This window comes from Scyliorhinus canicula, chromosome 6 (assembly GCF_902713615.1).
Source record: "Scyliorhinus canicula chromosome 6, sScyCan1.1, whole genome shotgun sequence".
NCBI classification, from domain to species: Eukaryota; Metazoa; Chordata; class Chondrichthyes; order Carcharhiniformes; family Scyliorhinidae; genus Scyliorhinus; species Scyliorhinus canicula.
The window spans coordinates 192,141,776-192,158,804 of NC_052151.1; the positions used below are offsets into that span (position 1 = coordinate 192,141,776).

Sequence of the window (17,029 nt, forward strand, 5' to 3'; positions counted from 1 at the left end):
AAAAGACAATTGGAATGTAAATGGAGATGTTCAAGGCTGACAGTGGCACATTAAGGGTTCAAAATATGTTAATGACAGAACAAGGGGAGCAATTTCAATTATTAGATAATAATATTTATTACTGTCACAAGTAGGCTTACATTGAAACTGCAATGACGTTACTGTGAAAAGCTCCTAGTCGCCACACTCCGGCGCCTGTTCAGATACACAGAGGGAGAATTCAGAATGTCCAATTCACCGAACAAGCACGTTTTTTGGGACTTGTGGGAGGAAACCGGAGCACCTGGAGGAAACCCACGCAGACACAGGGAGAACGTGTATACTCCGCACAGACAGTCACCCAAGCCGGGAATCAAACCCGGGTCCCTGCTGCTATGAAGCAACAGTGCTAACCACTGTGCTACCGCGGAGTCTGGGATACTGCATTTTGAGCAATGAACATCAGCAATAACAAAAATTATAACTATATGGCAACTTTAAGGTAATAAAATACTCAAAGTTCCGTCTTAAGGAGTATTATAAAGCAAAATTAGACACTAGAAAGAATTTGGAAACTAAATACTCTGGATGCTGGAACTCTCAAACAAAAACAGAAAATGATGAAAAGCCATTGACCTGGAACATTAACTCTCTTGTGCTCTCTTCACAGGCACTGCCTGACTTTCTGAACCTTCCGAGCATTTTCTCCTTTTTATTTTGGATTTCCAGAATCAGCAAGATTTTGCTCTGGTAGGACTATGCCCTGGAGCTGGTTACACACTTGTCATCAGGATGCAGCCCACGGTCAGGACTCGTCCAGCTCCCAAGTTCTGCTCTTGGTTTTCTTTTAAGATGCATTTGAAACGAAACTGCATCAGTGCAAAACTGATAGCTTCGGAGAAAATTAGATGCCGCTGAGGAAGCAGCAAACACTAGATGACATTATTCCGGCCAAAGCTATCAGTCTCACACTTTACTGCCGTAACGAGCTTGCAGTTGAGTCCAGAATAAGCCTGGACCACACGATTATAGAATTTACAGTGCAGAAGGAGGCCATTCGGCCCATCGAGTCGGCACTGGCTCTTGGAAAGAGCACCCTTCCCAAGCCCACAACCCCACCCTATCCCCATAACCCAGTAACCCCACCCAACACTAAGGACAATTTTGGACACTAAGGGCAATTTAGCATGGCCAATCCACCTAACCTGCACATCTTTGGACTGTGGGAGGAAACCGGAGCACCCGGAGGAAACCCACGCACACACGGGGAGAACGTGCAGACTCCGCACAGACAGTGACCCAAGCCGGGAATCGAACCTGGGACCCTGGAGCTGTGAAGCAATTGTGCTAACCACTATGCTACCGTGCTGCCATGTTATGATTTGTAACATTGCATATCAGACATCATCCATTGTTACTCACCATCAAAATAATATAAGATTGGTGTCCGGATGTTGAAAAGGAATACAATGGCTTTTAATACATGTAACATGAGCATATTTTCCCTTTAATTCTACCACATTAACTTCATTAGAAGCAGATTTCAATGTACTTCAATCTTGGTGGCAACATGTCATGCCACAATTCGACTAGAACATAGAACATAGAACGATACAGCGCAGTACAGGCCCTTCGGCCCTCGATGTTGCACCGACATGGAAAAAATCTAAAGGCCATCTAACCTACACTATGCCCTTATCATCCATATGCTTATCCAATAAATTTTTAAATGCCCTCAATGTTGGCGAGTTCACTACTGTTGCAGGTAGGGCATTCCATGGCCTCACCACTCTTTGCGTAAAAAACCCACCTCTGACCTCTGTCCTATATCTATTACCCCTCAATTTAAGGCTATGTCCGCTCGTGCTAGCCACCTCCATCCGTGGGAGAAGGCTCTCGCTGTCCACCCTATCTAACCCTCTGATCATTTTGTATGCCTCTATTAAGTCACCTCTTAACCTTCTTCTCTCTAACGAAAACAACCTCAAGTCCATCAGCCTTTCCTCATAAGATTTTCCCTCCATACCAGGCAACATCCTGGTAAATCTCCTCTGCACCCGTTCCAAAGCTTCCACGTCCTTCCTATAATGAGGCGACCAGAACTGTACGCAATACTCCAAATGCGGCCGTACTAGAGTTTTGTACAACTGCAACATGACCTCATGGCTCCGGAACTCAATCCCTCTACCAATAAAGGCCAACACACCATAGGCCTTCTTCACAACCCTATCAACCTGGGTGGCAACTTTCAGGGATCTATGTACATGGACACCGAGATCCCTCTGCTCATCCACACTACCAAGAATTTTACCATTAGCCAAATATTCCACATTTCTGTTATTCTTTCCAAAGTGAATCACCTCACACTTCTCCACATTAAACTCCATTTGCCACCTCTCAGCCCAGCTCTGCAGCTTATCTATGTCCCTCTGTAACCTGCAACATCCTTCCGCACTGTCTACAACTCCACCGACTTTAGTGTCGTCTGCAAATTTACTCACCCATCCTTCTGTGCCCTCCTCTAGGTCGTTTATAAAAATGACAAACAGCAACGGCCCCAGAACAGATCCTTGTGGTATGCCACTCGTAACTGAACTCCATTCTGAACATTTCCCATCAACTACCACTCTCTGTCTTCTTTCAACTAGCCAATTTCTGATCCACATCTCTAAATCACCCTCAATCCCCAGCCTCCGTATTTTCTGCAATAGACGACCGTGGGGAACCTTATCAAACGCTTTACTGAAATCCATATACACCACATCAACTGCTCTACCCTCGTCTACCTGTTCAGTCACCTTCTCAATCAATGGGAATCACCTACAATGAGAAGCCAACCCACACTGCTCAAACTAAATACAATAGTCATAGAGTCATATAGTATAAAAGAGGCCAATCGGCCCAACGTGTCTGCACCAAAAAACTACATTAAGTCTCTCCACTGAATCCAATATCCAGTACTTGGTGCATAGCCTTGAATGTTATAACATTTCAAGTGCACATCCATGTGCGCTTTAAAGTTGTGAGGTTTCCCGCCTCTATTACCCTCCCAGGCAGTGCATTCTAGACTCCAAACACCCCTCATAATCTTATATGCCTCAATCAGGTCCCCTCATAGAGTACTACATAGAATTTACAGTGCAGAAGGAGGCCATTCGGCCCATCGAGTATGCACCAGCTCCTGGAAAGAGCACCCTACCCAAGGTTAACACCTCCACCCTATCCCCATAACCCAGTAACCACACCCAACACTAAGGGCAATTTTGACCCCAAGGGCAATTTATCATGGCCAATCCACCTAACCTGCACATCTTTGGACTGTGGGAGGAAACCGGAGCACCCGGAGGAAACCCAAGCACACACGGGGAGGATGTGCAGACTCCGCACAGACAGTGACCCAAGCCGGAATCGAACCTGGGACCCTGGAGCTGTGAAGCGATTGTGCTATCCACAATGTTACCGTGCTGCCCATCAGGCTCCTCTGCTCTAAAGAAAACCCAACTCTATCCAATGCTCAGAATTATCCCCCAAGAGATCTCTGGTACTATATTAAGAAATTAAATATTTACTTTGGAGTGCAACTTCATGCTTGTAGATATACATAGGTCCTTATGGATGGAGTTCTGAACATGAAAGTAGGTCAATGGGCGTGCAGCTCAGTGCACAGAGGTCATAGTGAATGGTGCGCTGTGCATACACACAAAGGTCGTTGTGAATGAAGACCTGTGCTTGTACACACCCAAAGTGCCAAGAGGATGGAGCTCTGTATAGACACATACACAGGTCCCAGTGAATGGAGCGATGTTGTTGCACGCAGATGTCCTTGTAAATGGAGACCTGTGCTTGTACTAAAACAGAGCTCCGAGAATAGATCAATGTGTACACACACACCCAGGTCCTAATGAATGAAGCTCTGTGTACACACACATAGAGATCCTAATGAAAGGAGCTTTGTGTACATACACTGGGATCCTAATGAATGGAGCAATGTGTACACACAGAGGTCGAAGTAAATGGAGACATGTGCTTGTAAACACACAGAATTCCAAGTTCTGTGAACACACACAGGTCCTAGTTAACGGGACTATGTCCTAGTAAATGGAGGCCTGTGCATGTACTGACATGAAAATGAATGAAATGAAAATCGCTTATTGTCACGAGTAGGCTTCAATGAAGTTACTGTGAAAAGCCCCTAGTCGCCACATTCCGGCGCCTGACCGGGAACATAGAGGTCCTAATGAATGGAGCACTGAGCATGTACACACATAGGTCGTAGTGAATGAAGTTCCGTGAGCACATGCAGAGATCCCAGTGAATGGGATTGTGTGTACACAGAAGTCCTAGTTAATGTACCTGTACCTGTGCTTGTACTAACACAAAGGTCCTCATGACTGGAGCACTGTGTATACACACACAGAGGTCGTAATGAATTGAGTTCTGTGTACACACGCCAAGGTCCTAATGAATGGAGCACTGTGTACACATCCAGAGGTCCAAGTGAATGGAGTTCTGTGCATGTACACACTCAGAGGTCCTAGTAAATGGAGCTCTGTGTAGACACACGGAGGTCCTAATGAATTGAGTTCTGTGTACACACGACAAGGTCCTAATGAATGGAGCACTGTGTACACATCCAGAGGTCCAAGTGAATGGAGCTCTGTGCATGTACACACTCAGAGGTCCTAGTGAATGGAGCTCTGTGTACAGAAACATGAGGTCCTCATGAATGGAACTCTGTGTACACACACAGAGGTCCAAGTAAATGGAACTGTGTATACAATTGTGAATTGAGACCTGTGCTTGTACTGACACAGAGGTCATATCAAATGGAGCTATGTGTATACACAGAGACCCTAGTGAACTGAGCTCTGTACATGTACACACACAGAGGTCTTAGTGAATGGAGGTCTGTGTACACATATAGAGGTCCAAGTGAATGGAGCTCTGTGCATGTACACACTCAGAGGTCCTAGTAAATGGAGCTCTGTGTACAGACACATGAGGTCCTCATGAATGGAACTCTGTGTACACACACAGAGGTCCAAGTAAATGGAACTGTGTATACAATTGTGAATTGAGACCTGTGCTTGTACTGACACAGAGGTCATATCAAATGGAGCTATGTGTATACACAGATACCCTAGTGAACTGAGCTCTGTACATGTACACACACAGAGGTCTTAGTGAATGGAGGTCTGTGTACACATATAGAGGTACTATTGAATGGAATTATGGGATTAAGGATTGTGGTGATCGGGCCGGAAAGTGGAGCTGAGTCCACAAAAGATCAGTCATGATCTCATTGAATGGCGGAGCAGGCTTGAGGGGCCAGATGGCCTACTCCTCCTCCTAGTTCTTATGTTCTTATGTTCCTTTGTACCAACACAGAAGACATAGTGAATGGAACTCTGTGTGCACAGACAGAGGTCCGAGTCAATGGAGCTCCGTGTCCACACAAACATCATAATGAATGGATCCATGTGTATGTACGCGGACGTCCTAGTGAATGGAGTTCTGTGTACACAGACAGAGGTCATAGTGAATGGAGCTCTGTGTACACACAGGGGTCACAGTGAATGGAGCTCTGTATACAAACAATTCACGACGAATGGTGTTCTGTGTACACACACACAGAAGTCCTAGTGAATAGAGCTCTGTGTACACACAGAGATCATAACGAATGGTGCTCTGTGTACACACACACACAGGTCCTAGTGAAAGGAGCTCTCTATACACACACACAAGTCCTAGTGAATAGAGTTCTGTGTACGCAGAGATCATAGCGAATGGTGCTCTGTGTACACACACATCCTAGTGAAAAACGCTCTCAATACACACACAGAAGTCCTAGTGAATAGAGCTCTGTGTACACACAGAGATCATAACGAATGGTGCTCTGTGTACACACACAGGTCCTAGTGAAAAACGCTCTCAATACACACACAGAAGTCCTAGTGAATAGAGCTCTGTGTACACACAGAGATCATAACGAATGGTGCTCTGTGTACACACACACAGGTCTTAGTGAAAGGAGCTCTCTATACACACACGCAAGTCCTAGTGAATAGAACTCTGTGTACACATAGAGATCATAGTGAATGGTGCTCTGTACACACACAGGTCCTAGTGAAAAACGCTCTCTATACACACACACAAGTCCTAGTGAATAGAACTCTGTGTACACATAGAGATCATAGCGAATGGTGCTCTGTACACACACAGGTCCTAGTGAAAGGAGCTCTCTATACACACACACAAGTCCTAGTGAATAGAGTTCTGTGTACGCAGAGATCATAGCGAATGGTGCTCTGTGTACACACACATCCTAGTGAAAAACGCTCTCAATACACACACAGAAGTCCTAGTGAATAGAGCTCTGTGTACACACAGAGATCATAACGAATGGTGCTCTGTGTACACACACAGGTCTTAGTGAAAGGAGCTCTCTACACACACACAAGTCCTAGTGAATAGAGTTCTGTGTACACACAGAGATCATAACGAATGGTGCTCTGTGTACACACACACAGGTCTTAGTGAAAGGAGCTCTCTATACACACACGCAAGTCCTAGTGAATAGAACTCTGTGTACACATAGAGATCATAGTGAATGGTGCTCTGTACACACACAGGTCCTAGTGAAAAACGCTCTCTATACACACACACAAGTCCTAGTGAATAGAACTCTGTGTACACAGAGATCATAACGAATGGTGCTCTGTGTACACACACATCCTAGTGAAAAACGTTCTTTATACACACACAGAAGTCCTAGTGAATAGAACTCTGTGTACACATAGAGATCATAACGAATGGTGCTCTGTGCACACACACAGAGGCCCTCATTGATGGGAGCAGCTGCCATTTGCTCTTCAGGTCTTACACCAAAACTACATCCTTAGTCAACGCTCTTATGAACCCACTCTGTAAATTTCAGCAGTATGTGTTAACCATCAGCCACGCGCGGAAGCACTTTCTCTATCAATTCGAACTGTAAATGAAAATCTATTTCAAACTGTGATGCAAATGCACTTCAGAATAATGTTCATCAGGGACGAATTGCAACCAGAAAAAAACAGCAAATTATTATGTCTAGATGTTTATAAACATAATGATTTCACAAGATCTGTCCATTATCTGTGGTCCATCCATTCAGCTGTCGTTCTGCGTTTAAAAATCTCATTCGGATCCAGCTGAATTTGGGTCCAGTGCTGACTGAGGGGTTTCCCTGTGAGAATCAGTGTTGCACAGATACGGGCTTCGGTCTATAGCAAAAACGGACACACAAACACACACTTCGAGGGGTCCTGCGGCTATTTGAGTTGGGGAGTGGGGGGGGGGGGGGGGGGGGGGGGGCATCAAGACAGGGCTGATAAGCCTGCAGCTTTTTTGTTGTGCTGGGTTTTGCTGCCGTGGAAGAAGCTCTGTTCTTCCAACTTTCTGTAGAGGGCGCAGAAGTCACGCGAAATCTCGGTGCTGCGAAGTAATCCGGATGGCTTGTGGCTGGGGATTGCAGTTTGCCAGCCAAGCAACGACAGGCAGATGGATAGATAAACGCATTTCTACAAGACCGGGAAATTTTGAAACGTTCAGCCCAGTCGGAGCCCTTGTATTAAAGATCGTTAAACAGGATATAGCATCAGTCCCCTGCAAATTCAGTGAGCTGGAATCCAACAGGCTCGTCCTCTCTCTCTCTGTTGACTGGGAAGAGAAGCTTCACGTTGTCTATTTTTAACACGAGGTGAAAGACCAATTGTCCCCTGTGAGACTGCACGCGAACTTATTACAGATTCACTGACCCCCTCAAGCGAGAGAGGGACCACTCGGCCCATCGTGCTCTGACAGAGCTCTCCAATTCGCCTCCCTCACTTTCCTCATCCTGCAATCTGGGCGCATTTCGGCAGTACTGCATTTCAGATCGGACCAATTCCTCCATCCCTCTCCCCCCCCCCCCCCCCCCCTCTCTGCTTCCCATCGAACTCCAACACCCATATTTACCAACCTTAAAGCCACCCACTAATTCTGAACTGGGGTTTTGTTCCCCCCGCCCCATTCAAAAGAGGGTAATGGCTAATCCGTTTTCTGTATTCATTCTGCGTGCAGTGGGATGATGTCACTGGTGGAAGCCAAGTGGTGTGTTTTAGTGAGCGTTCCTGCACATTGGTGTCATTCATTGCGACCGGGGCTTTCACAATAAGCGTTGAAATCCGTGAAAGTGGCTGAAACCAAGTTGAAGGGTTTTTAGAGCGAGCAGAATTTTACTGGGAGGGGGGAGGGCGGAATCCAATTATTGTCTTCGCTCCCATAAGTCCCATCCTGATTATTTTTTTACAGCATGGAAGGCGGCCGTTCGGCCGTGGCGCTGTGCTGTCTCTTTCGAAAGAGCTGTTCCCCAGCATGTTTCCCTCCCAGTGCTTTCAGCTCGAAAATTAACACTCCTGTGGGTCTAATCTTTGACTTCAGCTGCTCTATCCTGTAGAGATTTTTAAATACACAATTTATATATATTATATATATATATAAACCCAGTGAGAAATAAAGCAGGAGGTTTTAAAAAAAAAGACAAGGTCGTTAGGAGATGGACAACATCCAAATTGGCGGCGAACATTAATGTTGTTGTTGCTGCAAATAGTGCTTTGTCTTCTCAATGTCATGGGACTATTGAAGGGGCGACTCTGATTAACTGGGGGGTGTTATTAACAGTAATACGGTAACAATAGATATCATTGCTCAGGGAAGCATTAAAAATCAGACTATCAGGCTGTGAGCGAACCTTTGAGAGATACCCCACTGCTCCCTGCCGCACATGTTATGACAGTCATCAAGCCAACATTATAAGCTTCAAATCGAGCTAACAGCTATTTGCAGAGGACGTGCTATTTTGCTTTTACTTTGCATCTTTGGCCAACGTTATAATTTGCCATATACGTATACATATATGATATATATATTTAAAACACACTTTATTTGGGCAAGTTTTTATTTTCCTTAAATAAAAAGCCAAGGAGCTATGTCAGCTGTAAACCCAGCACTGTACAATCCTGTCAACAGCTCAAAGATATGCCCTCTGGCCTGAAATCTCAAGAGTTCCGATGGCAGCTATGGAGGAGTTTATCCTTGCTGCTTGGAAGTCTTCACACTCCTACCCTGCTGCCACAGAATCGCGCGGGATTGTTGCGGCGCTAAGGGAGGCCATTTGGCCCGTCCTGTCTGCACCGAGCATCGTGGCTTAGTGCTTACTGCCTCGGAGATCCAGCCCGCTTCCCCGCCCTTAAATTCGACGGAATGTTGCCTGCGAATTTCTCCTACCCAGATCGATAGATAACAGTCAGAACACAAGTTGGCAGTATTCATTGGTGATAAGTGTTAATCTTAGGTCGAAGGCAGACAGGCAAGCGGACTTAAGTATGTGCTGGCGATTTATAATGTAATTGCGAACGTTACCTATACCTAACACACCCTTGCACAATTCTGCGTCGTGTTGTATCTTCTGGGAAATTATCCACGCAGAGGAAGCTACTTTTTTTTTTACTGGCAGATTGCTTAATGTTTCTGAATGCTTACCAGGCGACGCTGCAACCAATTTACAAAAGGAACTGACCAAATCTGGGTGGGTAGCATGTGTTAGAAATATTCACCTCTGCTTTTCATTCCCAAGTGTTGACTGAGGGTTTGGCATCTGATTCCTTCTGGGAATGGTCAGAAGGAATGAAAGTGAACCGACGGTCTCTCAAACAATGTCACTTCTGAATTTGCACCAATTGCAGAACATGGGAATATTTATACATCTTAATGGTTCAGCAATCCAGCCCCCACAAAGGCGATAGGCAACAGTTACACATGGCAATACCAAGTTGAGAACCGCGTTGAATGGTTACCCTCCTTATTACCAGGCATGTTTTCAAATTTAAATTCTTTCCACCTCCCGCTGGTCACATGCATCTTCCTCGCCAGTCACTGCGCTTCTTCTGTCTGCCAAGTTTAACACTAAGAAATTTTGTTTATTTTTAACCCACCCCCCTCCTCCACTGCTCTTTGAAGACCGCAAAGAATGGTATGGGATTTCTGGCTCTTGGTTCTGCCATGTACAGCTCAAGAGAGAGAGAGAGGGAGACAGACAAATAGGAAGCGAAGAGACCCACAACACAGGCCTCTATGCAAAAGCTGCAGGCAAGTTCAGGAATCCGCTGAACTCGCAATTTCACCTCTGGCAATCGAGCACAGAACAGGTAGCATGTCCTGGAGCTTGGAGGAGATTCCAAATCTGCTCAACATTTCCGACCACAGGTGGAGCAAGGTTTTTCAAAACTGACACAATGTGGCTTTGTTAACAGTGTTAACTCCAATAATATACGCGTTCATTATTTGTATATGTGCAGTAATTAGAAATAATGTGACTTTATATCGTAAGTCTAATGACATACATTATTTGTATATGTGTAGTAATTAGAACACAATATGATATATTGCTAACTCTGATAACATACATTATTTGTGTATGTACCGTAATTAGACACAATGTGATATATATATATTGCTAACTCTGATAACACGCACATTATTTGTATATGTGCAGTAATTAGACACAATGTGACTTTATATCATAAGTCTAATGACATACATTATTTGTATGTGTTGTAATTAGAACACAATATGATATATTGCTTACTCTGATAACATTATTTATATATGTGCAGTAATTAGGCACAAGGTGATACATATTGCTAACTGTGATAACACATACACTATTTGTATATGTGCAGTAATTAGGCACAAAGTGATACATATTGCTAATTGTCATAACACATACATTATTTGTATATGTGCAGTAATTAGACACAATGTGATATATATTGCTAGCTCTGATAACACATACATTATTTGCATTTGTATAATAATTAGACACAATGTGATTTTAGATATTGCTAACTCTGATAACAGATATGCATTATTTGTGCTGTGATTAGACACTAGCGATTTGTATAACTCTAGTACCATTAAAGCATTGTTTGGATGTCTATATAATTAGGCACACTCAGATTTTACACAGTGCTGGCTCTAACATATACCTTATTTGTATCTACACAGTCATTATAAAGGTAAGTAATTTACACCTATGATTACTTTATGACTGGCTCCTCGAAGTTTCTGTGTACTCTTTGAATGCACGGGGGTACTATAAGAACGCCTACCTTTCCTGGATGTACGCTTGCCCTCGGTGAGGTTGCATGTGTGAGTGTTGTGGAGGCGGGCGGAGAGGCAGCCCTCCGTATCTGCATTGAGAGGTAGAACCATATCCAGTCCATCCACGCCCGTCATCACATCCTGCTGGCAATTGCACTTGGCGTCCAGCACCCCGCAGGAGGCGGCTGCCCCGGAGCTTGCCTTGCCTCCTCCTCCTCCTCCGTCCCCGACACTTCCAACCTGGCCCCCGGCTCTCACACAGCTCTCCAGCCAGCCACACAGCACCTGGCAGCCGAACTCGCTGGGGCTCACTTTGTTCAGCACCAGGAACTCGAAAGCCGGCCGGCCACTCGGCCCTCTCCCGCGGGGCTGTCCCACCGTCCCGCCGCCGGGCACAAGGCGGCGCAACTGGATGAAATTCTTGCCAAATTCCAAAAACACGAACATACTCCTCGCCTGGCACAAGTGGACGACGGACTTACTGCTCGCCAGGAGCTCCCGTATCTTTTCGGGGGAATAATGGTCAAATTGGTAAGCCCAGAGGGAGAAATCGGAGCAAACCTGGTCCCTTTTGGAGAATTTCAGGTAGATGGTGTATTTGGTGGGATCCGGGTTTTCCAAGGTCCAAGTGCAGTTGGTGAAGTTTTGGGGGAACAACTCATCGAGGGAATACGACCCGTAAATGACTCCCTTAACAAAGCTGGAGCACAGGTCGTGCGCAGTGTTAAATCCAACCATGGCCAGAAGATGGATTGCAAATACATAAGTCATCAGGTCACCAAGGGCCTTCATCCTATGGCATTTGGCCTAGAAAGAGAGAGGGAGAGAAGGGGGTAGGTGGGTGGCGTTGGAAGAGGGGCGAGGGAGGGGAGGAGGGGGGAATAATACAAAAATAAATACAAGTAACACTGAGTTCTGTAAGCACAAGGCGCGCCTGCACCAACCTCCGAGAGAGCACTCTGCCATTCACAGGGAGCCGGGAGGGTTTGATGGCTCACAACACACCGCCACCAGGCGGGTCTTCTCCCAATATCCGTGCTCAGAGGTTGGAGGGAGAGGGGAGCCGAGAGCCAATAACGATCCATCGCACTCTATGGACTAGTGTCCCTTCAAAATATCTAACGAGTGGCAATCCGTTATCAGATGTCACGTTAATATGTATATGGCTACGATACAGTAGAAGGACTTAGAGAGGGGAGCATACATAATATTATACCAAATATAGGGATCAATCTAGGCTAATCAATGAGCACATTAATGAGGTGTTTTTCTCCTCTCTCTCTCAACTGTAATCATTGTATAGATTGTCTGACTTTTAACAGCCAGATTGACTATTTAGTATTCATTATAAGGCTGGACGTGGGATTGTCGAATGCAGTCTTCATTCAGTCAGAGAGTGTCTAACGGAGCAAACCCTTGTCTCTCACTGTGATTGCAAAAAAGGTAGTTCTACTGAAATAATGCTTAACCCCCCACACACCCCCGATGCTATCCCAACTCCCCAACCGAGAAGAATTTTAAACGACATCCATGCTGGATAATGTGGCAGGGAACAATGAGATCTTTTGTTAGTATGACTTGTTTTTTTTAGTTAGTTACTGCATTGAGCTGCTAAAACCGCAGTAAAAAACACACACACACAACACACAGCGTGCTGCACAATAAATAAAACATTCCCGGACCCAAAATTCAGGAAAAGGATAGGTGGCTCTAATTGCAATCGGGAACTCACTCCTAAGCAACGGATCCTGATTGTCTGTTTAGTAATAGCTTTTGTTAAATTACTTTTTTTTAAAAATGCAAGTCAGGTGCTCTATGTGATGTTTGAACAATATTATGCATCCTGAACCCTCCTTCCCGCCTCTGCTGTTTCAAATATTCCCAGCACGTCCGCATTATTTTAGAAATGTGTGCCCCGAGCCAAAGGTGGGCGGTGAAAAAAGGCAACCAAGCTCCGAGGACCCCCAATGTGCAACAATAAAGATGGCTTGTGCCTTCAACCAAGTTAAACTAGATCACTCCATACTGCCACAACTTAGAGAGCTCCCGAGTTAAGAACCCTCTCAGGCGGTTTACTCTGTCCAGTCCATCTGCCTGTGGGCGTAGACTCCCCCAGGTAATTCTTGAAAGTTGAGCCCCGCTTTTGCAAGAGCGCTTTGCAATGCTTGCAAACTTCATCATTATTGTTCTTTCTTCTTAATAAGCCTCTGTATTTCACTCCCCTCCAACCGGCCGGATCCCCAATGTGTAAAGAAGATGACAAGGAGTTTGTGTGTGTGTGTGTGTGTTGTGGGGGGAGGGGGTAAGTATTTCTACCTGAGCTGGTCACCAGATTGAAGACAATGAGAATGTCCTCAACATTTTCGCGACTGTAACTCGGAGAGTGAGGATCGCTCTCTTTGGCGAGGACCTTTCAGGGCAGTAACACCCCCCTCACCCCGAGATCGCCTCAAATGATATTCTATAAATTCACAGCTCACGCGTTTCCTGAACCTGAGAACGGTGCTTGGCTGGTAACAACTGCAACCGAGAGTGAAGCAGGAGGAGGTGGAGGAGGAGGGATGGGATTGAGCTGGAGTTGGAAAGATCGCGTCGGCGCTTTCTATTTGAACACTCTTCAGGATTTCACCAATCTGCAAGATATTGCTGCAAATCCCCCGCTTGTCTCTCTCTCTCTCTCTCTCCCTGCTCAGATTAACTCTAAACTGGCTGGCACAAGTTCCAATGCGTCTAATTCAAATGACGCCTTCCGCCAATTTCTTTTTCTGTTTTTAGATAGAAGCGGAGGCTTTGCTGGGGGGGAAGGACACCCCAGCTGTAAAGGCGGCCCCTGGGTCTCCAGCTGTTTGGGGAGCTCGCTGCCAAGCAGCATTGGGAAGGATTGTTGTTGTTCTGCACCCAAAGTCCGGGCAGATCTGATGCAGAGGTTATACCCCCTCCCTCTCCTCCTCCTCCCTTGTGCTAGACGCTCTAAGTCACAGTGAGATGTCAGCGAGCAGATCATGTCCCCCACATCCTCACTCTGTCCAGCTCTGCCGGGGCACAGAAAACCCAATATATCCCCAAAATAAATATATATATTCACTTTTCCCACAGGTGTTCTTTTTAAAATGAATATAATCTTCCTATCGTCGAGTGGACGCTCACATATCACCCAACTGTTGCAAAAATGTATAATTGTCTGGAAATGTCAGGATTGTATATATGTGTGTGTGTGTGTGTGTTTGTGTGTAAATGTCTGGGTATACATTTGAAGCAAAAGTCGCCAGTGAAAGGCATTGATATAAGTTTATATCCTAACAATAAAAGCAGCCCTGGCGTCCATCCTGTTAAACATAGACGGCGCCATAACACCGCTGTCTGAGGCGCTCACACCGACTCGCTTCCCCATCTCAACTTCCTTCACACACACACACACACACATTCCTAGCCGAACATTTGCCAGCCCCCGCGATCCCCCTCAGCTCAGAACAACTCGCTTCCTCAAATCCTCCAGCATCAATTGCCCCAGAGAATGGGTTGAACACAATCTTTCAAAACCAACCCTCTTCCAGTCAGTTAGCCCAGATGAGAGAATTACTGGCTGTCCCTCATTAAAAAGCTTCTCTCAGTCTCTCTCTCTCTATTGACTAACCGAGCCCCGTCTCCAAAGATGTAGAGAGAATTAATAACATGCCCTTACCTCACAATTCGAAAGCGGTGCCTATTTCTTGACGTGACTAACACACTTGCCCAATGTGGAATGGGAAACTCTCCATTTGTCGGCTCGAACTCTTTCCATTTTAGCTTCAGACGCGGCCACCAATTCGAAGCGATTCTTCAGAAAGCCATTAAACTCCAGAATGCATGTTTGCATTTCTATTGGTCTCTACTGTCTCTCGCTTGCCCCTGCAAGTGCCGTGATAAACCCGGGCGGATGGAGTACCAGAGGCTTTTTTGCTTCTGTTTGAGACCCAGAGTATATTGGGAGGTGGGATAAATCACACTCATCAGATTGCTATTTTTTTTATGAAGCAGGAAAGTGTTTCTGGCGATGGAAAGGGGAGAGGGGGGGGGGGGGGAGATATTTAGATTCCTGCAGAAATAGATTCAGATCAGAGGCGGACTCCCCCGAGATGTCATGGAGGAAGTGAATCCTGGACTGATGATGGAGGAAGGAGAGGGGGGGGGGGGGGGGGGGTGTAAAGAGTAGTCCAGACTGCTACACTACAGCGAGAGAGAAAGCAGAGGCTTCAGGATGCGGTTGCGCGTCTCTCTCGCACGTCACCCTGCCTGGGATGTGGGCACGTATTAAACATTAGCAAGCGCCTCTCTGAGGGGGGGGGGGGGGGAGACTTTACCCCAGTGTCCCTTCCCGCAGAACCTGGGGCAGTCGGTGGGGGTAAGAAGAGGAGTGTGGGGGGGGGGGGGGGGGGCAAATAAAGCTCACCCCTCTCCCCCCCACCCCAACCTAACCATCTCAGTTGTTTATCGCAATCCCAGTTTGTTTCCCTTTTTGTTCAGTTCTGGAACAGACTAAAACCACTCTGGCTTTTAGACATGTTTTTTTTTCTTAAAATAAATTGCACGTGCAGCTTTGCTGCAGTGACGAACTCCCCTGCCGACCTGGGTCAGGGAGGGCGCTTCTATTTAACTTCTGAAATAGCTGGGTGCTTAAGATTGGCAGATAGTTCCCGTGGTTGCAGACTAACTCAGGGATGTGCACTGTTTTGCACACACACACACAAGCGGGTTGAGCCACACTCACCAAGTGGAATATCCTAACCCCCCCACCCACCCTCCCACCACCAGCACCTTGACCTCTGGGCAGAGGAAAACTTATTGGTGAAGAATTAGGCACAGCCTTTTAGATCGAGGATTGGTGTCGCTGATGCATTGGGGAGACTGGGGATGGCGGGATTTGGGGATCACCATGGGAATATTTACACAGGGTTGGGAAGGGGAAGAGTGTTGGGGGGGGGGGGGGGGGGGGTTAAGAGATTCACATGTTCCACTTTGCCCAGTAGAGTCGGGTTCTTACAAATCAATTTGCCAACGGATAGCGACCCGACCTGTTTGTATGTGTGCGTGTGTGTTGTAGCTTTGCCGTTCAGATGACACAAATCCGGTCTGTGCCTGAGCATCCGCGGGTTTAAAACCACAGCCCAGACTTTCAGCAGAACCGCGGCGCTGTTATCTCGAGAAAAGCAATTGCCAGCGGCTACATAACACAATCCTTACCTCCTAAAGACGGGCAACACATTGTACGCTTGGGCAGCATATATGAGACGCACATATTCTAGCGAAGGAAGAGAGAGACACTTGGAGATTAAGGACAGTCATCGCTGTGTCTGTATTGGAGCGTTGCACAGCCCCGCATGCAGGAGAAAGCCCCTCTCCACCAACATGCACCTTCTCCGGCCCCTTACTGCTCAATGCCCGAGCTTCATCTTGTTGTCAGATGTCTATCCAGCGAGAGTGGCTGGCAACCAGCATTGGAGGGGCAGGGCTGGCGACTGACTCTCGCCTCCTGTTTGAACGCTTTGCAGGTGAACAGATCCGTCCAAACTAGCGCCGGGTTGTGATGCGTGCGGGCAGGGAGGAAGCGGCGGGTCTGATTTGCCCTCTGAGCCCAACGGTGTTAACGACATGGCTTGCTGAAGATTCCCCTTTTTATTATTGGATCTGTGTGTGTTTGTTTTAACTTTGCGAATTAAACTGTAGCAGCCATTGGATTAATGTCCCCAGACCTCACAGGGCCGGAGTAATCCGGCGAGATCAACTCTTACATCACAGTCACATTGTACACCCACCACCACCTTCTCATTTTAAACTGTGTTTCGAACAGATACACACACACACCCTCTCTCTCCACCACTCACCTGCT

The 17,029-nt window shown here is 46.3% G+C and overlaps 1 protein-coding gene across 15 annotated transcripts in view; it reads right to left on the bottom strand.

The window, feature by feature from the left end:
• Positions 1-16,783, bottom strand: part of adgrb3 (adhesion G protein-coupled receptor B3) — a 920,539-nt gene extending 903,756 nt beyond the window's left edge. For 10 of the 15 annotated variants that reach the window (XM_038800699.1, XM_038800701.1, XM_038800697.1 and 7 more), the window contains exons 1-2: positions 14,846-15,295; positions 11,172-11,970 (exon numbers count right to left, since the gene is read on the bottom strand). In XM_038800699.1, coding sequence (XP_038656627.1) covers positions 11,172-11,955 — 784 coding nt within the window. In that variant the 5' untranslated portion in view covers positions 11,956-11,970; positions 14,846-15,295. Of the gene's footprint in view, positions 1-11,171; positions 11,971-14,845; positions 15,297-16,383 lie in introns of those variants that run through there. The other 5 variants (XM_038800695.1, XM_038800692.1, XM_038800688.1 and 2 more) reach the window with 4 other exon arrangements.
• Between the last annotated feature and the right edge of the window lie 246 nt (positions 16,784-17,029).